This window comes from Ochotona curzoniae, unplaced genomic scaffold (assembly GCF_017591425.1).
Source record: "Ochotona curzoniae isolate NIBS_2020 unplaced genomic scaffold, NIBS_Ocur_1.0 contig_3622, whole genome shotgun sequence".
In the NCBI taxonomy this organism is placed as follows: domain Eukaryota; kingdom Metazoa; phylum Chordata; class Mammalia; order Lagomorpha; family Ochotonidae; genus Ochotona; species Ochotona curzoniae.
Genome location: NW_024465926.1, coordinates 29,309,502 through 29,337,190, shown reverse-complemented (window position 1 = coordinate 29,337,190; position 27,689 = coordinate 29,309,502). Strand labels below are relative to the sequence as shown.

The 27,689-nt window shown below is 49.8% G+C and overlaps 1 protein-coding gene across 2 annotated transcripts in view; it reads left to right on the top strand.

Annotated features, from left to right (window-relative positions):
• Window positions 1-8,392: 8,392 nt before the first annotated feature.
• The window catches only part of GPT2 (glutamic--pyruvic transaminase 2), a 31,623-nt gene continuing 12,326 nt past the window's right edge, over window positions 8,393-27,689 (top strand). For both annotated transcript variants that reach the window (XM_040982761.1, XM_040982762.1), the window contains exons 1-5: window positions 8,393-8,709; window positions 17,683-17,772; window positions 19,688-19,796; window positions 24,587-24,720; window positions 26,719-26,962. In XM_040982761.1, the coding sequence (XP_040838695.1) occupies window positions 8,464-8,709; window positions 17,683-17,772; window positions 19,688-19,796; window positions 24,587-24,720; window positions 26,719-26,962 (823 nt within the window). In that variant the 5' untranslated portion in view covers window positions 8,393-8,463. The remainder of the gene's footprint in view (window positions 8,710-17,682; window positions 17,773-19,687; window positions 19,797-24,586; window positions 24,721-26,718; window positions 26,963-27,689) is intronic.

Sequence of the window (27,689 nt, the reverse complement as noted above, 5' to 3'; positions counted from 1 at the left end):
AAGCTCACAGTAGTTGCCAAAGCCATCTCACAGGGGCAAACAATGCCTCAACAGATCACAGAATTCTTAGTGGGGTACTTGAGTGTCCATGCAAACAGGGGGTGAGACTGCGTCAAGGTGGTCAGAGAGAAATCCGCCAGACCCTGCCAAACAGCTGGAAGCTGCCTAGGCCCTGCCTTCACACCTTCGTGTCATCCACACCTACTGCACGGACCCCAGCACTCCAGTATTTAAATAGGAAACATTTTCTTTTTTAAAATTGTGGACATGTTTGAAGAATGAATAAGAACTAGAACAGAGCAAGTTGAGAAAGAAATGACATGAGGGTTTATACTATTGCACCATTATTTTTTTTCTCCTGAGTTTTAGATCCTAAAGCTGTTTTGTAAGCTTCTCTAGATGAAAGGTTCTTTTCTTTTTTCTTTTCTTTTCTTTCTTTCTTTTTTTTTTTCCCATAAGAAACTATCTGGGAAAACTTGACAAGTGAGTCGTTTGGAAATATCGACTTGAACTGTTGCTTAATGTTTTGTCTGTGTTGTAGGGCATTCAGCAACTCAAGTCACTGAGTTGCTGCTAAGAATTCTCTATGAGATCCTGGAACTGCTTATGACAACACTGCCAAACGTCATCCGAGGGGGAAGTAAAAGTTAGGCCTCATATTCCTGTAAGACCAGGAAGCAAGAAATCAATGGACGTGGAACAACAAACACCCTGCGAAAGAAAGAGGTTTTATTTGCTCATGAAGATTATACAATTGCTCTTTCTCCTTTGCTCTTCTACCCTTTCTGCTTTGCATTCTCCAATACCACCTGAATTTAGTTGGCTTGACTGCTAAGGACAAAATGTGCCTGCATTTGCTTTGCAATGTTATCAATGCAATACTGAACTGTAAATAGCTCTTGTGAAGTACCTTTATTCAGTTTTAATCTCTCTAAATTACATAAACGCTGACCATGCGGTTGCCTGTGCATAGCTTAGCCTGGTATCACAAGTTTATCTTTAACCCACTTTGCACGTCATGTTTAAAGTTTACTGAAATGTACGTCCTGGCTGTTGGCTTTCCTTAACTAATATTTACTTGTTAGAGCAGCAGTGATGTGCTTTGCAGAGCAGGCAGGATCTCAATGAAATCCTCCGAAACTTCTAAAATCCTGGCATTTATTGTTTGCTTATAAATGACACTTTCAGTTAGGATGGGAGCAGACAAGATAGAGGCAGAAAGGGAACAGAAGGAGAGAGAAGGAGAGAGAGCGGACGGAGAAGAAGAGAGAGGGAGAGACTGAAGGGAGATACCTTCTAACATTCTCCAGAAATGGCTCAGTAGTCATCCCTGAAATCAGGCCACACAAATTTTAAAATTTTTCATTAATTAGGCAGGAAGTCCCCATTCTTAGGTTTTAACCTGTGGTAAAATATATACAAACCTAATCAATTTAGCCATATTAGGTTATAGCTCAGTAGCAATAAGAACATTTGCATCATTGTGCAAATCATCACAGCACCACCTCTAACAATATTTAGTAGTTTCAAACCAAAACTAGATATTAATTCAGCCATAATTTCTCATTCACCCTCTCCCTAACCCTTGGTCTATTTTAATTTGTGTCTATGAATTTGACTATTCTACATACCTCTTGTAAGTGGGATTACACAAGATTTGTCCTTTTGTGATCTAGAGTCCTTTAATAGAGTATGTTTGAATTTCATTCACTTTGTAGCACGTGTCGGACTTCCCTTCCCTTTTAGGGCTGTTGGTATTCCATGGTATGCAAGTACATTTCGCATTTTGCTCATCCATTCATCTGTCCGGGGTTGTGTCCACCCTTTGACTCCTGTGAATAATGCTGCCAGGAGTGTTGGTGTACAAATATGAAGAGACAAAACAAATAGAAAAATCTGTATCATATTTTCATTCCATTTGTGTATGAACATTTTAATTTTTTTTAAAAAAACATGCCTTTACTTATTTGAATGGCAGAATTAGAGAGAGGAGAGATAGAGATCTTCCATTTGCTGATTCATTCCCCAAGTGGCTGTCCAGCTGGTGCTGGGCCAGGTCGAAGCCAGGAGTCTGGTGCTTCTTTCAGGTCTTCTGTGTAGCTGGCATGGGCACACAAACCTAAGGATCTGGACCATCTGGGCTCATTATCAGGGAGCTGGATCATGAGTCTGTCAGATCGTAAGTGCAGCAGCTGAGACTTGAACTCACACCCATTTGGAGTTCTGGCACTGCAGGCAGAAGCTTAATGTGATGTACCAAACTACCAGGCACATCTATATACTTTTTCAAGTACCCTTATACTTGTTTCAGGACTGGCTTTTACTTTCTTTGAGTACATATCCAGAAATGAAATCATTAAAATTTATAGTAATTCTAAGTTTATTTTTCTAAAATTCATGTTTTAAATCTAACCTTATTATATATTTATTTAAATTTTGTTTACTTATTTGAAAGGCAATTTTGTGAATATGTGGAGGAGAGACAGAGAGGGAGGGAGAGAGAGAGAGGAGAGAGGAAGAGAGGAAGAGAGGAATCTTCCATTTGCCAGCTCACTTCCTGCATGGTTACAATATTATACTGAGCTGAAGCCAGGAACCAGGATTTTCTTCTGGGTCTGCCACATGGGTCCAGAGCCCAAGGACTTGGGCCTTCTTCTACTGCTTTGCTAGGCACATTAGCAGGGAGCTAGATTGGAAATGGAGCATTCAGGACTCCAACCAGTGCCTGTAATGGATGCCAGTAACTCAGATGGTGGCTTTACTGCGTATACCACAGTGCTGGTCCCATTAAATCTATCATTATTTTCTAAATGTGGTAATTTTTTGGAGCTTAGGAAACACATTAAGCAAAACAGAAAAATTAGTCATCACTCAAAGATAACCACCATTAGCAATACAGTATTTATCCTTTCATACTTAAAACGAAAATTATCTGAAAGGTGGAGTTACAGAGAAAGAGAAAGTTCTTCTAATTGTCAATTCTCTCTACAAATGGCTGCCACATCCTGGTTTGGGCCTCGCAAAGCCAAGAACCAGGAGCTTCATCTGAGTCTCCCACACAACTGGCAGGGGCCCAAATACCTGGGCCATCTCCCGCCTCCTTTCCCAGGCCATCAGCAGGGAACTGGGTCAGAAGTGGAGTAGCTGGGACTTGAACTACCAGGTTCCAGTTTTACCTGCTACATCATAATCTTGAACTACCGGGTGGCAATTTTACCTGCTATATCATAATGCTGACCCCTCCCCCCAAAAGCTTTCTAATTTATCCAATTGTCTATGAGGAAAATAAATCTTAAAACATTCTATCTTAGGACTGACATTGTGCTCAGCAGACCACCCTGTCTACAGAGCCAGCATCCCATGTGGGTACTGGTTCATGTCCTAGCTGCTCCATTTCCCATCCAGATCTCTGATTATGGCCTGGGAAAGCAGTAGAGGATGGTCCAAAGCCTTGGGACCCTGCATGGGAGACACGGAAGAGGCTCCTGATTCTTGGTTTCAGATAGGCTCAGCTCCAGCCATTCTAGCCAGTTGGGAAGTCACCCAACTGATGAGCCTTTAAAAACACACACACATTATTTCTTGGGGCATAGTGGTTAAGATGCCTACCACAGCTCCCTACTAACGCAGACCCTGAGAGGCATCAGTAGTGGCTCAAGTCACTGGGCCTTGGCACCGATGTGCAAGACCTGGCTTTAGTTCCTGCCTCCTAGCTTCAACTTCAGCCCAGTCGTGGCTGCTGTGGGTATTTAGGGAATGAAACAGAGGATTGGAGATGCTACTCTCTCGGTCCCTCAAATAAACGGAAAAATTCAAGAGGCATTTCTAACCCTCTCAGCAACCTTCTAAGCAGGTGCTGTTGCCCTCACTGACACATGAGGCCATAGTGGCTCAATGAGCAGAAACTACAATGTGGTGAAGGGGGGGGGGGGGGACTGTTCAGGTGGGAAGGCGAGGTTGCACTGTCTTCAAGCTTCTTGGAAGAGCACAAAATGAGAATTCAGCTAGAAACGCAGGGAGTTCCACAAAAAGGCTAAGGTCGGAATGGTGGATTACCCCGGCTCAAAAGTGGACAGGAGATTAATGACAAATTTGCAACTCCTTCCTGATTTGACCTTTACTCCGATGATACACCTAGCCTGGCCCTGCCCTTGTGTTTCTCAAACATCAGTGCATCATCAGAATCCTAATTATGGGAAAATTCCTGGGGCAATCTACTTTGGGGATTTCAGAACCAGCAAATTCAGCCAAGGTTCTGAAATCAACATTTTAAGCAAACACTCAGGTGACCCTTGGACAACACTTTGGAATCACTACCTTGGATCCTTGGACATCAATCACTTTAGAATCACATGCTTAAGAGAGTATAAATCAAGGCATTTGATTAATGAGAACACAAATGTCTCCCTGACCTCCCAAATGTACCAAGAGCAAGGGGACTCTGAGTTATCTCTGAAGAACTGCCCAAACACTTAGCCCAATATTGACTCAGCATACCAAGAACTTGCTCATCAGGCCTCCAGCCCTACACTGCCCATGTGCTGCTGCTCCGGGAAGACTCACTGTCTTCTGTGGTTTTCTACAGAAGTGACCCTCAAGGAGCTCAAGAACAAGCTGACTCAGTCTTGGACACTGCTTTTACCACACACCACCCATCTCATGTTGGGTGACATGGTCCTTGTAGAACGTACTTTTTCACTTAAGCAACAAAGTTTACTGGGAACTGCTGTGCCAGGTGATATGCCAGGTGCTGGTGAGAGAGAAGAGCCTGTGTACTTCCAATCACTCAGATGGACCAGCCAACACTGGACTTTCTTGTGTCACAACTCATTCTCCAACACCCTTCACTGCTCCCCTAATCCATTCCAGTCTCCATGGAGCAGAACTTAAATATGAACCTGAGTATGTTGTTCCCCTACTTTAAGCTTTCCAGATGTTTTCAATAAGTTCTTAGGATGAAGCCAAAATTCTTTTGTTGATTAAAATTTTTTGAAGTTTAAATTACACATTGCCTAGACCAATTGTCTTGAAATGTTTGCAGCAGCTGAGACTCGAACTGATGCCCATATGGGAGGCCAGCTTGGTAGTTATGCCATGGGGTGAGCCCCATCCCTTATGTTTTCAAGCCTTACACTTAGAGAACACCACAACTCTCCTATTTTGGATGTGGTCTGCTTGTCCTGACAGTACTCATCCCATATATATTGTACCCTCACCATTTGCTGTCCAGTTACTTTGGCCTTCCTGGAGTCCCTCTATGGTCCCTGGCCTGGGAGGCTGTCCTCACTACTGACCCTGACAGCAGATATGAGTTGCAAGATGGGTATTAGGGATCAACTCCTACAACAGGAAGTGAAAAAAAGCAGAATGGGCAGAGAAAGAAAAACTGTAATGCAAGTCTGACAAAGCCAACCTGGTGGGGAGGCCCCAGAGCTGACCAGCCAACTGGATTTGTATGCCCTGTCTTGCCCGGTCACTGAGTGTAAGCCTCACCAGTTAAGCGTGACTGTGATCTTAGGCAAAGCACCTCTCTGTGCCTACTACCCCCTAGTACTCTTAATCAACCTTTATCAACCTCAGGGCAACGCAACAGCCACATTATCTGGGAAACCTTCACTCAGACCTCTGAGCTCTCATAAAACACCATCCTGTTCAATCCCAGCAGTCGCTGCTTTGTTACCATGATTGATTGTCTGGAGGGTGTCTGCCTTTGCTAAGAAACTGTATGTTCTGTGCAGACAAGAATGGTCTGTTTGACTCACTGCAGTCTCAGAACTCAGTCAGTGCCTGGCATATGGTTGGGGTTCAAGGAAAACTTATCAAGTTAAGGGATTAAGACTGGTGCCATGTCTTGCAAACATATGATTCTCCCAACTGCTTGGTGTGTATTTGAAGCTCTCATCCAGCTCACAGGAAGAACATTCATGATCATATCAATTATGTTCTATCTTTAATAGCAAGGAGACTGCTTGTGCTTGAACTTCATCTAAAAGAGCAAAATGAAAGCAAAGTTCAACCTAGGATGCAATCATCATCATAGCTACAATCTGAAAACGTTCTAAAGGCTCGGAGGATTGTCATGGGCAGTTCAAACTTCCCGAATAAGTGACTTAACCTGGGCCTCATTTGTAAAGCGGGCATATATATTATTGCCTGCTCTTCTGGGCATAGGAGTGCTTTGCTGACTGCAAAACATGGTATACAAGAAAGCCAGGGTGCTTTCTCCTCCTCCTGTGATCTCACAGGAACAGATTGGCAGAGAGCATATTAGGGAAGCGCTAAGGTCTTATATTTGGCAATGATGAAGTAGGAATCCACGTAAGTGGGCTGTGTCCTGGGTGTTGTTTTTCTCAGTGATGTAATAGGATTTGTGTTCACCTTCTGAGGTTTTCCCTCTCCGTTCCCTGATCAGGGGTGGAGAAACAAAAAGCACCAATGATGGACTAAACGGGACTGTAGTAACAAAACATGAGTCAACGTTAAGCATTAAGCACCTTCTGGAGGTCAAGCAGTGTTTTTCTCCCTGGCTGGGCAGGGTAGGTAACAGCACGCTACAGGAGGAAGTGGAATCCTTAGAGGGGTTCATTGTAAATACCTGGCCAGAGAGATGGAGGCTGAGAAGGAGCTAATGTAGACACAGGTGCTGAGGGTGGAATCAACAGACTAGAAACTCAAATAACTTTCCAGGGCTCTCAGTAGACTGGTTTGCTAACACAGAAGCATCAGAGCTATGTCTGGTTCTGCTGTCTGCCCCAGCCTTTTCTCCTTCTGCCCCTTTCCCTGCAACCTGGTTAATCAAAGCGTACGGCATTCTCTTGACAAGAATGACCGGCAGTAAACCACAGCCTTCAGTTCTAAGCTTTGGCTTGTACACTGTTACCACCCTGAGCTTTCTGCATAGTGCCCGAAGCAGGTGTGCCTAGCTCCATTTTACACGAGGAAACTAGGTTTACACAGGCTTTAGGTAAACAGTGGCTGGATGCAACCGTATTAAAACCTGGAGCTCCTGACTCGCACAAATGTGTACATGGTTTTTGTTGTGAAGTAGGAACTCCGGACTGTTTTTCAGCCCGAAAATACCTAGACTTCCAGAATTCCCAAGACAGGAAGGGATCTGAGGGGGGTTTTGCAGATGGAGAATCCGAGGCCAGGAGGAGCGAATGCCCCCCCATCCCAATTGGTGGTGTCCCTCTTACATCAAGCCTCTGCTTGTGGCCACTCTTCGCACTGCCTGTGCCATACCAAGCCTTGCCCTGCACTGGCTCTGAGTGAGTCAGAAAGGGTTTTGTCGGGATACACTTTGGCCAAATAATAATTGCCTGCCTTCCTTAACAAATATTTACTGGTATTTACTGAGTGCCTCCAAGGCACTGTGGATTTGTGAAGAAGAAAAATACTGTCCTTCAGGACATTAATGGAGGAGGGAGTGAAGAGTATCCTGACAGCACAACTATACATTAAAAAAAAAAAAAAAAAAAAGCGGATGCGATGGAGGTGGCAGAGGACTTCAGACTGGTCAAGCAGCGCCTGCCCACCTGCTCCCTTAATGTTCCCAGCACCCTTAGAGACTGTGGGCAGTTCCCCCTGTGGCTATGAAGGCAACGACGTTCACAAGGGGCCAGACTGGCACAATCAAAGTCAGACACCTAACCTCCACTTCCTACCAACCTCCAGTGAGGGCCGGGGAGCAGCGTGGGGCCCTGGATGATGAAACTCTGAGAGAAGACTGCACCATCCCACAGCTCGTGTCCTTGTAGATGTTGGCTGCTGGGGCGGGACACGCCTCCAGAGCGAAGCTGTAAATCGGCTCTGAATTCTCAAAAGTGGAACAGACCACCACTCCTGTCCGGCCTCCACCTGGGCCTCCACCACCACCCCCGCCCCCGCCTGTCCCCCAGGCGAGGACAAAGAGCCCGCCCAGCTCCTGACAGAGGCCAACGACCGCTCCCGCCTCCTGCCCAGCCCGCGGGGCATTGTGGGATTTGTAGTTCAACCGACTCGCAACAGCGGCTCCAAAAATGGCCGGAAGAACTACAAAGCCCAGAGGCCAGCGCGCAGGTCGAGGCGGACTCGGTGGCGGTGGGTGTGCGGGCGCAGGGGCCAGGCGGTGCGGGCGCAGAGCGCAGGGATGCGGCTGCGGACTCCAGAGCGGAGCAGACGCTGCAGGCGTGAGCTCTAAGCCCCTGGTTGTGAGGGGCTGCCAGGCGGCCACAGGCACGTTCCATGCACCTACTGGACGCAGCCTTTGCTAACCCAGCGGTGCAGCTGCCTTTGGCGCGCAGCCGTGTCGCGGTGGAGGGTGCTGGTGGAGAGATGGGTACCGAACCCTAAAGCCGGGCTGGCACCTCTCGCTGAGAGAGCCCTGGGCTGGGCCGGGATTGGCATAAAGGTGCCTGCCACGGGCTGTGCACGACGTGCTGTCTTTTTTCTTTTTGTGCCAGGATTTCCCTCGGCAGGCGCGCGATGCAGCGGGCTGCAGCGCTGGTCCGGCGGGGCTGCTGCCCCCGGACCCCGGGCCCCTGGGGCCGGCGGAGTCAAAGCAGCGCGGCCGCTGAGGCCTCGGCGGTGCTCAAGGTGCGGCCCGAGCGCAGCCGGCGCGAGCGCATCCTCACCCTAGAGTCCATGAACCCGCAAGTGAAGGCGGTGGAGTACGCGGTGCGGGGCCCCATCGTGCTCAAGGCGGGCGAGATCGAGCTGGAGCTGCAGCGGGTGAGCGCGGGCGCTGGGGTCCGTGGGGGCGGATGGCCCGAGAGCTAGAGCGGGGGCGTCCAGAGAAGCGCGGCGACGACCCCTGGCACCTGCACCCCTCCCACCCCATGGCCGGCACCCGCATTCAGCATTCCCTCGCTTCACCCATGAATGCCGGGCACCTGGCACTCAGTAAGGCCTTCCAACACGGTTCACTTGTTGAGCTGAATTCAATAATGGAACGGCCCGAACTGCCAGGAGCTGCACACGTTCGTTACGTGTCCTAAGCAGTGTGGAAGCAGGATTCACCGGGAGTGAGGGCAACGATCCGGGAATGCGATTCTGAGTGAACACATTCTTTGAAGAAAGCCAGCCAAAGCCAGGCGCACTGGTGGGAGGGAGGCAGGCAGGCTCAGAGCAGTTTGTTCCCGAGGAGAGTGGGGGCGTGAGGCGGGACACCCCTGCCCCCCATCTCCGCCCCAGGAACCTTGGCCGGCTGCAGTCTCTATGCCTGAGGACAGTCGCTGCTGGGGGGAAGTTGAAGGGCGGGGTGTTCTTGGGGATTTGATAAGGTGACCCCCCCCCACCCCCCAGGACACTGTTCAAGTTGGAATTTGGCTGGGATCTTGGCTTCTGTTCACAACTGCCAGTGAAGTGACCGCAGGACCAGGCAGGGCTGGGTGTAAAAGGTAGCCTTGTAGGATGCGGGATTCTCCCCTGGATGGAGTTACGGAGGCAGAATAAAAACAAAACCCCAAAACGTTATCTAGGAAAGGAAACACTCCTAAGAATTGAGGGGGGAAAAAAAAACTCATGAAACAGTCGCTCAGTGGCTTTCTCAATATAGGGTTGACCCAGAATGCCTGGCATGGGGGGAGGACTCCTGGAGCTTTTTCTCAGAGGCACCACTTTCCAGCCCAGTGTCCCAGGGGTGAGGTGGTCACTTAGTGTCCCTTGAATACTGGGAGGTAGCCTAGAAGGGATCATGACCCTTAGTGCCCGTTCACATGGGGACTTGGGACGTTGGATGAGCTCCTGGCTTGCTAAGACGTCATGGGGACATCTAGTTCTGCTGACTCAAGACAGTGAGCTGGACGAGTCAGAGTCCAGTGTCTTCTGCCGACTACGGGCTAAGTTTAAAGCCTGGGCCAGAGAGCACCAAATCGGCTTCTGTGCCTCTGTGCCTTGGGGAAGTGGGCCCTGGGCAGGGAACATGGGTCTTTCCTGCAGTGCCCCTTGCTGGTATGTGGCAGGCAGCAGCTGGCCTCCCCTTGAGGCAGTGATCTGTCAGTTAACACAAAGTTGGGATCCCAGTATTTTGGTTTATCACATTACAGTTGATTCAAAGGATCTCCACCTTTTGCTAACAAGCAGTGTCTGTGCTGGTGCTGTGAAAGATGAGCACAATGGGGCACTTCCTTTGCTTCCAGGGAGCTGATTGCCATGTTGCTGCCTGGCTGGACTTAAACCTCCCTCCGCCAGTTCATGAAGGATTGGTGGGCCATTTTAACAGGCAGAGCAAGCATGAGGATGTTCTAAATGGAAAGGGTGCTGTGAGCAAAGACCGGAGCTTTCCAAGTTCTGGGTGTTTGGGGAAGGGAGTTGATGATGTTTAGTAGGTGGTGTTTAGGTGCTGGACCCAGGATTTGATGCTGTGTTTTGAAGGGAAGTAGGAGCCAGGAGGGTTTCCAGCAGAGATGTGGCTCAATTGCAGGTGGTCATATTTGGTCATTGGACCCAGCGTTCCCTGATCCTCCTGCGTAACCTAGCATTTGTTGAGAAAGTTCTTTCTGTGCGCCGACATTGTTGGGTGCGCCCGTTCAGGCCCATTCTTTTTTCACTTAATTGAATCTCAGTTATCTAGCCATTTAAGTGCTGGAGCTCCAACCATGGCAAGCCAGCATCGCCTCACTTAGACATTGCATGCTTTGGAGAAAGCTGCTCTTCCCTTGGGCAGCTCAAACAGTGGCGCCTCTGAGACGGCTGTGTTTTCCCAAGCATATCTTGGTATTTATGTGTTTATTGGCTTGCTTTGGCTTTGCCTGTCATTGGTGTATCTACCTCTGTTGAACTTTGGTGACTAACATGGGATTGAGGTTACAAGAGGTTTGCTTTGGTTAGACAAGGATGTGTAGACTTTAGGCAAATCCTATATTAGCTCCTGGCCTTTCAGATTCCATTATTTGTAAAAGGAGAGAAGTGGCCTGATTGATCCATGGTTCCTCCTGCCCTAAGTTTTGTATCTCCTTGTCTTGGGGGACTCAAAATAGCCCTGATGGTAGTACGAGGGCCTTTGCGCTGCCTTGAAGAACCGTTTTACCAGGCGTTGTACAAACCCAGGCTGTTTGGCTTGACACACGGCTGCAGTGGTGGACTTTGGGGCGGCTAGCATGAGTGAGTCCTTGTCCTTTTTGCTTCTCAGACAGGACTGCCTGAGCCTGAAGGAGGAGGGGGAGTGACCGAGGATCGTGAAAGGGGCCATTCTCCTCCAGGCCCGGCTGTGCACTCTCAGGGCGGCCCTGTTTCTCTAGCAGCTGTCAGGCAGAGAACCTGCTTTGGCTTCTCATTGGGAGCTGCACTTAAGCACTAAGCTATAATTAAAAGGAGTATTGAATTGAAAAGATCTGACAGTTCTTCCTCAGCTTTTTTTTAACTTCCCTTTATGGAGGCGTAGGGGTTGGGGGTTGGCACAGGTAGACACAGGAATGGCTTCACTTCTTCCGCTTATAAAAGTTACACATGGTTAATTGTGGCACAGCAGGTTAAACCACGCCCTGTGACACCAGCATCCCAGCTGGTTCGTGTCCCAGATGTTCTACTCTCAATTCAGCTCCCTGCTAATGGCCTGGGAAAGGCAGTGGTGGATGGAGTACTTGGGCCTCTGCCACTCATGTGGGAGACAGATGAAGCTTCTGACTTCAGCCTGACCCAGCCCTAGCTGATGTGATCATTTGGGTAGTGAATCAGCATAAGGAAGCTTTCTCTCCCATCCCCTCCACTCCAGTGCACCCTCTTCCTTCCGTCTCATCTCCTGACTCTTTTTTTCCCATCCCTTACCCACCCATGTCCCCAATTCTATCTTCAAATAAACTTAAAAAAAAAAAAAGCACACACAGTCAAGGTAAAACATTCAAAAAGCCATCTGTGTGGTGACATCAGCATGTGTGACATCCAAACACAGGCAGGCATGGAGCACTTGACTGTAGTCAACAAAGAGCTAAGGTTGGTGTGACCCCAGAGGTGCCAAGCTCAGGTGCTGTTGAAACCTCACTCAGCTTCTATAGAGTTGGGTGCTGAGACAGAAAAAAAAAAATGGGCTCTCACCCAGTGGTTCCTTCCCCAGATGTGGCCAGTTTGGCCAGTTTGTAGATTGGGAGGTAGGTTGGCTGTCAGTCCCAGGGCAGAGCAGGGTGTGGAGTGATAGGGCCGTTTGGGGATGGGGCTGAAGGTGGCAGCTGGGAACTTAACCAGGTCTCCCACAAAGGAGGCAGGAATCTAATTATCTGAGCTGTTACTGCTGCCTCTTAGGTCCCACAGTAGCAGAAAGTTGGAATCAAGAGCCAGAATCAGGAACTAAACGCAGGCATTCTGGTGTAGGCATTTTAATTGCTAGGCTTAAACACCCAGCCCACACATACCTGAGAACAGTTTCTGAAGGCATCCAGTAAGATAAGCCCTTTACCTGCCCAAATCACTGGATCTCCACCTTCTGCCCTTGTGTGCACCAGGCCTCAGGCTGTTGCCCTTGGTTTGCTCTTCAAGATGAGGCCGATGTGTTTCTCCTAAGATGAGTTGGGGAGACATCAGTGAGAACATTTTGAACGGCAAAGAATCGATTAGAATAGCAAACTACCAAGAGTTGTTTGGGGGGAGGCAGTGCTAAGGGCCCATGTTCCCCTGCCTTCTTGAGTGTGGGACTGGCTTCTCCCTCCCGAGACTTGGCCTTGCTCTTGTGATAACCCTGTTTGGAGTTCTTTGTGTCCGCTCAGCTTCAGCGGGGGTAACTCATGGCGCCTCTCCCGAGAGTTCAAGGTCCGTGCTCTGCATTCCTGCTTCAGTAGGAACCCTTGCCTCATTGTCCAGTCAATGCTATGGTTTCTTCCCATCTGGAGCAGGTCCGGTGCTGTGTTTGCATATTCCTGGTTTTAGGGATGCTGGAGTTCAGCTAGGTTCCGTCTCTCTCTGAAGCTCTGTGTATGACCACCCACCTGCCACAGTGCCCACCGTCTCCCTTTTGGGGCTCAGGAGGTCCAGAGCTTTTCTTGTCACACGAGGTTTCTGGGGCCTGGCCCTTCTCTCTCACCCCTGCCCAAACCCTTCCCTTGCCTGCTTCCTGTTCTTAACTAGCCTGGACTCTGTAGAGTGACACCTTCATCTGTACTGCTTGCTCCTGGCCCTGGGCATGCATGATCAAGCATCATTAAACAAGAGGGAGGCTCTCTGGGGAGTACCCATCCTACCTAGTCCCCACCTAGATGTTACGTGAAATGATGAGAGCCACCTGCTGCACAAGGAAACTATTGGGCCTGTTTTATTTTACTCCCAGCTTTATGGAAGTGTGGTTGAAAGAAAGAAAGGAAAAGTATGTATATAGTCAAGGTATACAACTTGATAGTTTGGTGTTGTAAACAGATGACAGGTTAATCTATAGATCCATCACTACATGCAGTTGCCTGCTTGTGTGTGTGTGTGTGTGTGTACACAAGGTAAGGGGGTTAAGAATTACTCCCTTACATATTTCAAGTGAGTGAGAAGAGAAGGTGCTACCAAGCCACCATTTGATCCCACCGCTTACAACGGAAGCTTTGGCCCGAATTGCCCTGTCTACCCCATCTCCCAGCTCCTGGTAACCCCTGTCTGTTTCTGCCCTTCTGTGAGTTCAGACTTTTTCTAGTCCCTTTTTCTATGTATGGTATCAGACAGTATTTGTCTTTCGGTATCGCTCTTAGCAAAATATCCTCCACATGTTGTATCAAGTAGCCCTTTTTGTGGCAAAGTAATATTTCACTGTGTGTGACATCCACATTATATTTCTGTATCCATCATCTGTTGGTAAAACTTCTGTTGATTTTTTTTAAAAGACTTATTTTATCTGAGAAGCAGATTTACAGAGAAAGGAAAGAGACATGTTCCATCTACTGGTTAACTTCCCAAATGGCCACAATGGCCAGAGCTGAGCCAACCTGAAGCCTGGGGCCAGGAGCCTTGAGCCTCCTCCAGGTGTCCCACATGGGTGCAGGGGTCCAAGGATTTGACCATCCTTTGCTGCATTCTCATGCCTTAGGAAGGGAGCTGGATGGGAAGTGGAGCAGCTGGGCGTTGAACCATATGTGATGAAGGTTAGGTTGGAAAGCTACCGTCATTGCCCCCTTAGGTTGATTCTTATGTAGGCAATTTTGAATACTACTGCAATGAACATGAAGTGCAGGCATTTTAAGTTACTGATTTAATTTCCTTCAGATGTGTACTTGCAAGTTGCATTGAGTCAAGCAACCTCCATATTGTTTTCCATAATGAATGTTCTAATTTGCAGTTTCACCAATCTTACTGGATACCCTCACCAGTAATTATCTTTTAACATTTGGGGCCTGGCACAATGGCTTGGTGGCTAAATCCTCACCCTGAATGCAACAGGGTCCCGTATGGGTGCTGTTTCATGTCCCTGCTGCTCTGCTTCCCATCCAGCTCCCTGCTTGTGGCCTAGGAAAGCAGTAGAGGACGGCCCAAAGCCTTGGGACCCTGCACGAGCATGGGAGACCCAGAAGAGGCTCCTGTTTTCAGATTAGTTCAACTCCAGCTGTTGCAGCCACTTGAGAAGTGAACCAGCAGTTGGAAGATCTTCCTCTCTGTCTCTCCTTCTCTCTGTATATGTGTCTTTCCAATAAAAATGAATAGATCTAAAAAAAAAAAAGAAGCTTTTGGATTAGTAGGTGTCCTAATCCAGGTTAAAGCATATTTCATTGTGGTTTAGATTTGCATTTGATTAGTAATTTTGAATCTACTTTTTGTGTATCTATTTGCTATTCAGGTCCTTTGCTCATTTTAGAACTGGGTTTTTATTATTTATTTATTTAGTCTTTTATTTTTTTTTGGTATTGAGTTGGAACTCTTTGTGTATTTTGGATGGTAGCTCCTTATCAGGTAACAGTTTACAGATACTCCCGTCCTATAGGTTGCCTTTTGTTTTATTATTTTCCTTCGCTGTCCTTTCCTTGGACCTGTTAGAATCATCCACTGGCACCATGAGGCTGGTGCTGTGGGCAGGGAAAGACAATAACACAGCCCTTTTTTCTTTTCTCTGGTAATACTCTTTGAAATAGACCATTCCCAAAGCCTAGGGTCTTCTCCCCTGACACCTGCCTGAACCGAAGTGGTGGGAAGTGAGTCCCCCCCAGGGTGGGAGTATCCTCAGAGCTGCACGCAGAGCAGCTGCCACGTGTATGGGTTATGTGTCTGTGAGGCCCTGTGACCTGGCCCTTTGGCTGGGCTGGGCGATGTCACCATTGGGTGGACCAATCAGGCCTGGACGAGTCACTGTGTGCAAGAGTCTGCCTCAGGCTCCTTGGTCTTTCCCAATCCCTGTGGACTTTGAGTGGCCAGACACAAGAATCTGCACAGAACAATCTCTTCTGTGTGGTGGCTCTTGGCTGGGCATGCTGGGGCCCTTGCCCATTCAGAGGAGCCAGTTTCCTTTCCCCTAGTTCATCCATCAAAGCAAAGTGTCCAGTGTCCTCGGGCACCCAGGCCCAGGAAGGGAGATTTGCAGTGTTTCCAGGCTCCATGTCAGCAGACTCTGAATTGGTTGGGCAATGCCAGGCGAGGGCACGGGAAAGGAACTTTGGGGCTCCAATCTAGGCATTATTCTCTTCCTGTGTTGGGCTGGCCTGGGGCCCGCAGCTGTGTGTTGGTCCCTGGCCTTCCCAACTGTGACAGATTTATTCCCCACTAAAGAATAAGCTGTGCCTGTACCACAGACATGGTCAGCTAATCAGGCCTGGGGGTTGAGGCAGTTCAGTTAAGCTGGCAGAGTGTCTCACACCAGGAGCTAGGCTACTGCCAGGGGTGAGGAGGTTATGGGGTGGGCTGAGCCTGCCTTTTTGTAGAGAATGGCTTGGGTTTCTACCCCACCCACAGCCTTCTTGGCTCCTTCCTGTGTTGCCAGCCAGAAGAGGCTACAGACCCACAGCCCAAGCCTCCCAGGGTTGTCTGCTCTCAGCCTCAGCCGTGCTCAGGGGCAGTGAATGGATGCTGCTACTTACCTGTCCTCCACACACGCCTGCTAATTCTGAAGCCCTGGGCATAGTTCTCCGTGTTTGCCCATCTCTGAAGAAATCAATGGAAAGCCCAGTGCGATGGCTCAGTTGACTAATCTTCCACCTCCAAGTGCCAGGATCCCATAAGGATGCCAGTTCATGTCCTAACTACCCCACTTCCCATCCAGCTCCCTGCCTTTGGCCTGGGAGGGCAGTGGAGGTTGGTCCCAAATCCTTGGAACCCTGCACTAGCCTGGGATACCTGGAAGAAGCTCCTGGCTCCTGGTTTTGTATCAGCTTAGCTCTGGTCATTGAGGCCATTTGGGGAGTGGTCCAGTGGATGGAGTATCTTTGTTTCTCCTCTCCGCAGGTCTGCCTTTCCAATAAAAATAAATGATCTTTGGAGAGAGAAAGATAGAGAAGAGACACAAGGGATTTAAAGTGTTCCTCCCTGCCACACAGAGCTCTTAGAGGCTCCTTGCCCCCATATCTCCATGCCTTATTACTTAGGACTCAAGGGTGATAAGAAAGAGTTAGAAAAACTTATTTTCCAAGCCCACTGATTACTAAAAAAACGAAGGTTTCTGAACTTGTTTTTAATTTGTGCATGGCATGAAATGGAGGGGAAAAAAACTAAGTGTCGAAACCATAGACGTGCATCTCTAACGTTTGTGTTTGGAGTGCCTTCAGGCCAAGGGCAGCTGGAGGTGGGAGGTGGCCAGGCGGTCCTGCTCAGGTTGCCGCCTGGCACTGCCACCTCAGTGCCCTACCCCCGCTTCCTCTGCCGTGACCCTCGGGCTGGCTTTGTGAGAGGATGATATTTGTACTCTGCCAAGTGCTTTCACACTGTTTATTTCAGATTATCCCGTCAGCCACCCTAGGAGGTCCTTGAACCTGTTGTTGATTCCAAGTCTTCCAGGGCTAGTTGTTGCGTTTATCAGGCAGCTGGGTGGAATTCTGTGTTTGCCAAGTCCCTGCAGTTCCGTATGTCAAACTTCATTTTCACCTTTGCTGTAGCTGGGGTGTGCCTGTCTCCACCTAGTGATGTCACAGGCATCTCTTGAGTCTCTCTGCTCTCCTTTCTGGGTTAAGCTCATTGCTCAGGAGTGGCCTCCATTTTGCTCTTCAACCCATCTCTTTGTTGCTAGAGTTTTCTTTTTTTAATAGGACAATCAGTTCCCATTCATCATTGTGCAGAGCCAGGGTTGTATGGGAATAACCCTAAGAATTCCCTGCTGATCAGTGTCTTCTGGAAGTGAAGGAGTCCTCAGTGCCCTTGGCCGTGCTTGGGGTGTGGGTATAGAGAGTCTGGGGTCCCCTCTCCCTAATGTTTGGCATCTTCTGTGCAGATACTGTTTGCCCGAAGCCTCCCTCTGGGGGCCTGCAGGCACCTCAGACTGCTCTGGTTGCCCAGGAAAGCTTTACAGCCTTTCTGGAAAGTGGGAACTTTCTGGCAGTGGGACATAGTGATTAAGAGATCTTGGAGTCTGGCTTCCTGGGTTCATCCCGGTGACATGATCGGTGACATGCCCTTGGATGTCTGTCTGTGTAATTAAATTAATACTAGTTCTACCTTGTTGTGGTGGTTGCGAAGGTTAAATGGGACCAGGCATGTCATGTCTCACACTCGGTAAGGCTCAAAATAGGGCTGCTTATTAATATCCTCTGGGTGCATGGCTTGGCCTCCGGAATCCAGTGTATGAATGTCTAAGTAACCACCTGTTGCCTTCTCTCCACTCAGGGTATCAAAAAACCCTTCACTGAGGTCATCCGAGCCAACATTGGGGATGCCCAGGCCATGGGCCAGCAGCCAATCACCTTCCTCCGACAGGTGAGTCAGCCTATTTGTCTATCTAATCCCCTCAGGACCCAGAAGGCACCAGGATCCTACGGGGATGTGCTGTTGACTTGCAGCTCTTATTATCAATGTTTGCTGGTGCTCCAACTTAATCTTCTCGCCTTCTAAGGTTATTCGGAATCCTACACTCGTTTTGGGATTACTTTGGGGTAGGAAGCTTCCAGGAAGGTGCATGATCCTGGATATTGAGTAGTAGAGGCTCAGTGGGCAAGAACAGCAGTGGGGTGGACAGCTGGGTAGGAGACAGGAAGAAGGCGAAGTGATTTGGTGGGTTGAGCTAGAGCTTCCAAATGAGACACCCCGAATTTGGGTGTTGGCTGTGTCCCTTACTAAACAAGCAGCCTTGGGCGTGTGGAGCTCACCAGAATGTGCCCCAAAGGGCTTCTGGGGTCACCTTGAGAGGATGAGTATGGTAGCCTTCCTTCTTATCCAGAGGAGAGTCCGGGGCTCTGCTGCCACCATCAGCTGCTGCTCCGAGTGTGGTTCGTTCAGCTCACTGCTCATCCTTCAGGTGGAGGCATGGTTCAGTGTTTTAGTGTAACAACAACCTGAAGGATGTTGCATTAGAACTGGGATTGGTGGGCCTGAGAGGGAAAAGCAGGGTGAGGGAATGAAATGAGGCAAGCTGAACAAAGGCAGGCATCCCAGCAGTGTGGAAGCTTGTTCTGTGTGGTTAAAGTTCACCCATTGGGATGGGCAATGATGTTGAATGCTAGGCACCCATTAGGATGCAATGATGTTGAATGCTAGGCACCTGTTTTGATTTTCTTTGCCCAAGTCTCTGACTCTGGGGATGGTACAAAGGAAGTTTGACCCTGTCCTATGCCCTGGAGTAGTGGGGAGCTGGGGTCTCAACTTGAAGCCCCTGTGGGTAATGGGGACCACCGTATCATTCCCTCCTGTGGCCACCACTGTTGACCCTCAGAGCATGTCAGCTGCCTGTGAGTGTAGAAATGGATCAGAGTGACTGTTTCCAAGGAGGTAGAGCAGGAGGACATCGGAGGCCCTGATGGTGCTAGAAGCACACACTTGGTAGGAGAGGGTCTTGGGTCATGCATAGCCCCGGCCTTGCCTGACTAACAGGCAGGTCCCCAGATCCTATCCCTGAATCTGATGATGGCAGGGCCAGTGCCTCCTGTAGCCTTCATGTACTTCTCTGGTCTTTATTAGTACACCTTGTGGGGAGGGGGACAAGCTAGGTCAGGGCATATATCATGCCCACTCCAAGAACCCAGGCATGGACTGAAGGCACCTGGCTGGTAGCAGAGCCATGAGCCCTCATTGTCAGCCCCAGTGCACCTGGCTCAGGTGCTGAGCTGCCAGCTTAGGCTTGCCTGGTGAGCTGGGGTTAACCAGCACCTTTGCACACCTTTCCTGGTTTAATCTTTTTAATTTGTGAGGTTGGGGTGATTCTCTCTGTAATAGAGTTGAGAAAGCTGGCTTGGTTTACAGATGACAAAGGAGGAACCCAGGGTGTGGGGATGCTCAGGCTATGAGTTGGGAGGGGACCTTTCTTTGCAGCCTTATTCCTGTCAGTTGGGCTTCACCTGCCTGCCCAGCTCTGGCCTCTTTCTCAGAAGACCCCTGGTTTTTATGGCCTGGTATGTGGGAGCTCACTGTCCTTTATGGGCCAGTCAGAGCCAGGGGCTCAGCAGCAAGCCTCACTTGATTTCTCCGGAGGAGCCCCTTCTGGACCCCTGAGTGCAGGTTATGGTGCACCCTAGCTCCCAGCAGCCACCCCTGCCATGCTGCAGAGAACCCACTCGAGCTCCCAAAGGCCGAGCTGTTTGTAGAGAGACCCACTGTCCTCTGCCCAGTGTCCCTCGTGTCCAACGTGGGGTGCTGGGGCAGAGGTACTGGGAGCCCAGCCTGACCTTTGTTCCCCCAGGTGATGGCACTCTGCACCTACCCAAACCTGTTGGACAGTCCCAACTTTCCAGAAGATGCTAAGAAACGAGCCCGGAGGATCCTACAGGCTTGTGGCGGGAACAGCCTGGGTGAGGCTTCAACGGGCCGGGTCCCCAGGAGCATGGAATGAGTGTGTATTTCCAACACAGCTCTGGGCCCCAGTCCTTCCATGTGTGTCCGTTTGTGACTGTGTGAATGTGTATGGAATGGTTGGCGCACAGAGTAAAGGAAAAATAACATTTCCTCTTTACCAAAAAAAAAAAAAATTTTTGAAAGAGTTATAGAGTGAGAGCAATTTTCCACTCATTGATTCACTCCTCCAGTTGGCTGAAGTGGCTGCATCTGAGCCAGTCCAAAGCCAGGAGCCAGGAGCTTCTTTAGGGTCTCCCACGTGGGTGCAAGGCCCCAAGGGCCATTCTCTGCTGCTCTCCCAGACACGTTAGCAGAGAGCTAAATCGGAAGTGGAGCAGTGACTCCGACCTGCTGGTCACCAAGGCAGTGGCTTTTATGCCTCCGACCCTCCCCCGCATCACAGCACAGGCCCCAGTAGCATTCCACCTCTCGGTACTTTTGGTCTCAGATGCTGGTACCTGCATTTTACTGGATTTGGGGTTTTATGTCTGGGAACCAGTTTCAACAGATTTTGAGCTTTCCAAGCAGATTTGACCCAGTGGTCAGTCTCGGCAACAAGGGACCAAGGGGCCGTAGTGCTCAGTGTCCCCGCCACTCTGGACACATGCCCGTGTTTTGATGGCTGGGGAGAAGTGCCTCGGGAGCCTTCTGGCCCCGTTTCTGTGGCCTCCTTCATGCCGACTGTGTCAGCTGCTCCTCCTGTTCCCTGGCCTTTCCTCTCCTTTGTTGGGAGCCCACACCCAGCTGTCCGCCTCCTGATGGAATGGCCAGCAGGCAAGAGCTCTGCGGGAAGGTGGCCCTGGAATGTGCCCCCTCTCCATGTGAAAATGATCCTCACTCTCCCATCCCTGCTCCGATGGATTTCCTACTCTGGCTTTTTGTTCTCATCTCATTTTCTGCCCTGTTTCTCTCCATTTCCTCCACTCGGCATCTATGCAGGGAATCCACTTCTGTTGCGCCGAGGAAGCTACTTGTTCTTAGAGCATGCGCTGGGATCCCAGGGCATGCCACCAGAGAGTGAGATGGCAAACGAGATGGGGAGTGCTGTGACTTGCTCAACAGGGGGTCAGACCCCCCACACCCCCACCCCGACACACACACACACACACACACACACACACCATGGTTTCAGTCATCTTCCTGACTCCCGCTACCTTGTTGTGCTGTTTCTCCTTTGAGAGCCATGTGCTTGAGTTTCGGGTTATAGCCCGTAACACACACACACACACACACACACACACCCCTTCTCCGAGTCTGCACTGTCCTGGTCATGTTAGGAATTTTCACCATTTACTCAAGACCCCAGATGCTAGGGAGCCACACAGGAGATTTTTATTAGGTGTAGAGAGAGACCTCGTGCATGTGGAAGGGGGCAAAGGCAGGAAAGGGGGCAGAGATTGAGGAAGAGCGGGGGGGACTCCTGCCACAGTGGTAGGAGGGGGACTCCAGGGGACCCCAGCAAAGGAGAGAGAGGGCCGCAAGCACCTGGAGAGGAAGAGAGAGAGAAATCCAAAGAGAACATAGGGGTATTGGGAGTAAAAGCCAAGGGGATTGGTGCGTAGCCTGTCAGGTACAAACTGGGTACTGAATAGCGGGAGACTTTACAGGAATGAAACAATCCAAAAATCAGGGGAACTGACCCCTAAGGGAAGCAACTATTTAAAGCAGCAACAGGTGTAAAATGATGGGCGTCTCATCAGTCTTCAGAGGCTGAGATTCCAAGTCGCTGCTCACAGGTCAAGTCCATCTGGGGAAGGGCAGTCCCTTGCTTTCCTGCCTGCCAGACTAGATTGCTTTGGGGTCAGGGTCTTATGGTCCCGGATCTAAAGCACAGGCTGGTAAGAGGCAGCCCATGGCAAGAGGCCTGGCCATCGGGCTCCTCACTTCCTGTATCCTCTGCCTGTTGTAGTGGTCAAAGGTGTCTCTCAGGGCTGAGGGCCTAAAAGTCCCGGAAGCCAGATGCAGGAGCGGTGATGAGGTGCGAGATGCCTACAGGAAGGAATGGAGAAGACCAAACCTGGCTGCCTCCCTCTAGGCCTCATCAACAGGCATTTGTTAGCCAGACCTGGGCCTGTGGGGTTTGGAGGTTGTGTCCGTGGAAGTCTCTCAGTTGTTACAGATAGAGAAAAAGTGGGGCCCAGAGCGGTGGCACAGTGGTTAAGGTCCTCGCCTTGCACGCACCAGGATCCCATATGGGCATCGGTTCTAATCCCGGCAGCCCCACTTCCCATCCAGCTCCCTGCCTGTGGCCCGGGAAAGCAGTCAAGGACGGCCCAAAGCTTTGGTACCCTGCACCTGTGTGGGAGACCCGGAAGAGGCTCCTGGCTTTGGATAGGCATAGCATCGGCCGTTGTGCTCACTTGGGGAGTGAATCATCAGACAGAAGATCTTCCTCTCTGTCTCTCCTCTCTGTATATCCGCCTTTCCAATGAAAAAAAATAATAAAAATAAATCTTTAAAAAAAAATAATAGAGAAAAATTGACTCCCACTTGAGCACCTGTGGAAGAAGGTGCTCTTTGAGCCTGGAAGTACTTTGTACAGCCACCACCCTCTGGTGTTTTCAAGGAAGACTGACAGGTGTGCCAAAGCCCCTCTCCCTTATGGGTCCTGACCTTGGAAGGAGAGGCAGTGTGGTTTTTCCAATAACAAAGACATGGAGGGTGGGGTGCTGCTCTCTGTTTACTAAGCTTTGGGCAACTTGAGCACTTTCCTGCTCATTAGATAGAAAATAGAACCTGTCGGTGTGCCCTAGGGTCACTCTGACCCAAGTGGGATTTAAAATACTTCCATTGATTAATTAATTTTTTCCTAATTGAGGTTTTTATTGGTGTCGAGGATCAATACACAGATATTTTAAATTGTACACAATTCTTTTTTATTTGATTGAAAGTAAGTTACATAAAGAGTGAGGGAGAGACAGAGAAAAATCTTCCATCTGGTAGTTCACCCCACACATGGCTGCAGTGGCCCAACCAGTTGAGCCAGGAGCTTTGGGGGGGAGGGGGGGGTCCTCCCTTGTTTAAGAACCTAAGCACTGGATCCCAGTGCTATAGCGTAGCGGTTAAAGTCCTGGCCTTGAAAGCACCGGGATCCCATATGGTTGCCGGGTTCTAATCCTGGCAGTCCCACTCCCCATCCAATTCCCAGCTTGTGCCCTGAGAAAGCAGTTGAGGACAGCCCAGAACCTTGAGACCCTGCACCTGCATGGGAGACTCCAGGCTCCTGGCTTCGGATTGGCTCAGCTCCAGCCATTGCGGCCGCTCTGGGAGTAAACCATCAGATGGAAGATCTCTCTGTCTCTCCTCCTCTCTGTATATCCACCTTTCCAATAAAAATAAAATAATAATAAAAAAAAAAAGAGCCTAAGCATTAGGGCGATCTCTGCTGCTTTCCCAGGCGTTTTAGTAAGGAGCTGGATTGGAAACAGAGCAGCTCAGACTCAAACCAGCTCCTACATGGGACGCTGCTGAGAAAGAGGAAAAGATAGTGAGAGATCTTCCATCTGCTGAGTCCCTGCACAAATGGCAGCCACAGCTAGGGTTGGGTCGGGCCGAAGCCAGGAGCCCAGAGCTCCATCTGGGTCTCGGATGTGACCAGGGCCCACGCACTTGGGCCATTGTCCTCTGTTTTTTTCTAGTCTCATCAGCAGGATGTTGGATTAGAATTGAGAACCCACGCTCATATCCAATGCTGGTGTTATAGGTGTGGCTTACAACATCACCCCACACCCCACCACCATGGGAGATTTTAAAATTTATTTTTCAAATATATATATATATATAATTTAATTATGTGACGGACTGAGAGAGTAAACATACTGTGATCTGCTGTTTCACTCCCTAATGACCATAGCAGCCAAGGCTGGGCTGGGGTAGAAGCTGGGAGCCAGGAGCTTGGTCCAGAAGTGGCAGAGACTCGGTTACCTATGTATTTCTGCTACCTTTCAGGATCTGCCTTGGCAGGAAGCTGCAGTCAGGAGCCAAAGCCAGGGATGAAACGGGCATTCCTATACTGTGGGATGCAAGATGGTCACTAGGCTAAATTTCTACTCCCCAACTGGAGTATTAAATATGGAGATGAAGCCTTGAAGTTCACCTCTGACATGCTTTTCTTAGTTATTACAGCATCAGATTCCGTGGAAGCATGCATGTATAGCAACGCAATAAAAGCATGGGAACCCCAGTTCTAATGAGAAGATTGATTTATTTAAAGTCAGAAGTAAGGGTGTTCCATCTGTTAGTTCACTGCCCAAGTGGCTGTGACCGCTAGGATTGGGACAGACTGAACCCCTGAGTCTCCATTGTGGGTGACAGGAGCCCAACTATTCAGGCCATCTTCCCCTGCCTTTCCCAGGTCATTGACAGGGACAGGATCAGAAGTGCATTGGCACTTACACGGGATGCTGACATCCTAACAACCTCTCTGCTGATTTCCTTTGTCATAAAACATACAGATGGGTGTAAGCACCATGTGACTTGTTGGAAGCCAGGGCCTAGAATAATGCTAAACTTAAAATAGGCACACACACTGGGGGAGTGAATGACTGAGTCAATGGTTAAATGATTGGCTGGCTGGATGGGTGAGGCCCAGACAAATGTTAAGCATCTTGTCACAGTTCCAGAGTCCAGAACAGTGGGAGTTGGACCCCACCCAAGAGCCCTACCCTACCATTCATTCCTTCCCTCCATGAGTTGTGTTGAGTACTCCCTGCTGCCTCTGGTTGCCATCTTGCTTGTTTTCTTCCAGGGTCTTACAGTGCCAGCCAGGGTGTCAACTGCATCCGTGAAGATGTGGCTGCCTACATCACCAGGCGGGATGGCGGTGTCCCTGCAGACCCAGACAACATCTACCTGACCACTGGAGCTAGCGATGGCATTACTGTACGTGGGACATCCCATGTTATCACCCAGGGCTCACCCACATGAACCGTCCTGCATATTGGGGCCATGTATTAGAACTGGCTGGTAGAGGACCAGGCCTGGTGAAGAAGGATGGCCACTGCCCTGGAAATCAACAGTCCTTGCCTCCTCATTGCTAAATTCTAAGCACCTTATGTTCCCGGAAGGCAAAGAGACAACTGGTTGCGGTAGAAAAGTATTGAGAACAGGATTAACAGAGGAAAGGGAGTGGGAGGGGTACTGTGAGTGGGGGGGTCTGAAGAGATTCCGCCCCTCAGACAGTAGTCATCAGCCTATTTCTGCTGTTTGATGGGAAGGGGACATGAAGACGTGCAGAGGCCCGGGTCCGCAGCAAGAAGGTAGATTTCAATGGGCGGAAGAGCCCTGATTTACATCCAGGTCAAGCAGGCAGCTCTGAGTCAAAGCCAGCAGGATCTTAGACCAGAAAGTGGCATAGTAGGTGACATCTTCAGCCCCAGTTTTCACCCAGGGCATACCTCACACACAGAGAGGAACCATGGGGCACCCTAGGGTTCCAGGTCCTGGAGCCGGGCAGCATGCCAGACACTGGGGAAGCCCTGGGTGTGAAACAGCCCTTGAGCCCTCCCCCACCATAGCCCTGGTACACAGCAGCATTGAGATCACGTAAGTGAGCCTCATGGCACCAGCTTGCACTTTCTGTTCTTCAGAGAAGGACAGAGTACACAGGAAGGAGCCGCAGAGGAAGGGAAGGTGGGGTCAGGGGCAGCATGCCTCTCTGGGGAGGCTGAGCAGGCGGAGAAGGGGAGGGAGCAGGTGAACTGGCAGAGGCCTGAGTGGAAGCCAAGAGTCCAGTGAAGGAGGCCACGTTCAGGGTCACTGTTCTGATGCGGGGTCTCCCCCACAAGGCCACGTTCAGGGTCACTGTTTTGAGAAATGGAGAACCCTGGAAGGCTGTGAAGGGAGGAGCATGGATTGATGCTCTCAAGTGTTGGCTGGGAGTGGGTATGGTGGGTGTGAAGAGCTTGGAGGGGCCATGTGGAATTAGGCCCACGGGAGATGCAGCCCCAGGGCTCCTGTAGTGAGTTGGCCAGAGGAGGCTGAGCTTGGGTGTCTTATAGCCACCATTCTCTGTTCCTCCCAGCTGGCAGCTCCTCTGCTCTGCCTAGCCTGGGAGCAGTGAGCTGGCTTTGTCTCGGGGCCTTCTCTCCTGTTGTTGTTTGCTGTTTGGTTTCCTTGCCCATAGTCCTTCCAGTGAATTCAGCACTTGTTGAAGGAGGAAGGAAACGGGCCTAGCCGCATGAAGTGATCTGACCACTTTCAGTCAGTTCTTAGGACATTTGGAATTGCAGCACTAGGGCTGCAGCTCTAGCCTCTGCTGTGGGGGTCTCAGAGAAGCCCACCAGGGGCCAGGGCCCTGGAGCAGGGGAGGGAGGGAGGGGCCCACATGCTTCCGTGAAAACAACCAAACAGTTGCATGTTGCAAGGAACTGAGCCTGAAAAGGCTTACCCCCATGTGTAAGGTGGCGACTCTGTGCAGAGGGTTTTGGCTTACTAATTTAGTTGTTGCCACTTCCACAAACACCTCACTGGATTTCCATGGTTTGTTTTCTCTCCGCAATCCCTCCAACCCCGAAAACAGGTTGAAGCGCCATCTGGTGGCAGTAGATGAATATTTTTATCCCATTTCTGCACAGATTCTTGGACCACACCCCAGACACCCCAGGTCAGGGTTTCAGGGCTGAGTCAAAAATGATTGTGAAACATGACCAGTTCCGGTTTCAGAAGTACTGAGAACATGCACTAGGTACTGAGTCGTAACTATCTGCCACACGTTGAGCTCAGAACTCTTGCTTTGTCCTTCCAGTAGCCCTAGGAGGTACAGACTTGGGGCACTGAAGGTGCTTGCACAGGTTACCCTGGGCTTAGGGCTTGTCTGCTCATCAGCTTCCAGGAGTGGGAAGTGGCAGGGGCCTCCTAGATGTGCTTTTTCCATTGCAGACAACCCTGAAGATCCTCGTCTCTGGGGGTGGCAAGTCCCGAACGGGGGTGATGATCCCCATCCCACAGTACCCCCTCTACTCGGCAGTCATCTCTGAGCTCGGCGCCGTCCAGGTAAACTACTACCTGGACGAGGAGAACTGCTGGGCCCTCAACGTGAACGAGCTCCGGCGGGCAGTTCGGGAGGCCAAAGACCACTGTGACCCCAAGGTGCTCTGCATCATCAACCCTGGGAACCCCACAGGTCTGTACTTTGCTCCCTGGCTGGTTTCTTGGGTTGCATACATCTGGGCACTACAGAGTTCAATACTATGCAGTCCTCCATGCCCCAATTTCCTATTGCCGTTCCGCTAACACAAAACCATCCCATTTGCCTCCGGAGGTGAACAGATAGAGGCATTTGCTTGGGTGGAGTTGTACTATTACGAGAACCAGTTTTGTGTTTTCTTTCCTGTCCTGTCGGTGACAACTGTCCTGGAGATTGTTTACATTATTCAGCATCCGTTGGAGGCCTCGTTTGACCTTCCTTCCCATTTGTTTTTTAAACTGCTTGTTCAGGATGTTTGTATGTGCATTTTTATGTGTTGTGTCTTGTCCTCGCTTTTTGACACAGCACCTCTGTGTAGCTTGAGGCCTGAGAAATACCATACTTAAAACAAAAGCAAATACAGCCTGCTTTAAAAAAAAAAAAAAAGGCTGTTGTTTCTAGAAATTGAAAGGTGCCCCATTTTGCATATTGTTCTTTAAAAAAAAAAAGTGCACAGCTCTGCGGTGTTCCTCTGTGCCTGATGCTGTTCTGGGCGCAGGGAACAAGTACTCCTCGCGCCTCCTTTGTTGAGCAAATCTGGGTCGGGGCCAGAGCGTGTTGGAGCTGATTGTGGAGTCCGCTGCTCGGGAACATCAAAATGATGCCTCAATCAGCTGAGGGCACCACTTGAATTCCTGAGTGCTGAAACGGCTGCAGCTGGCAG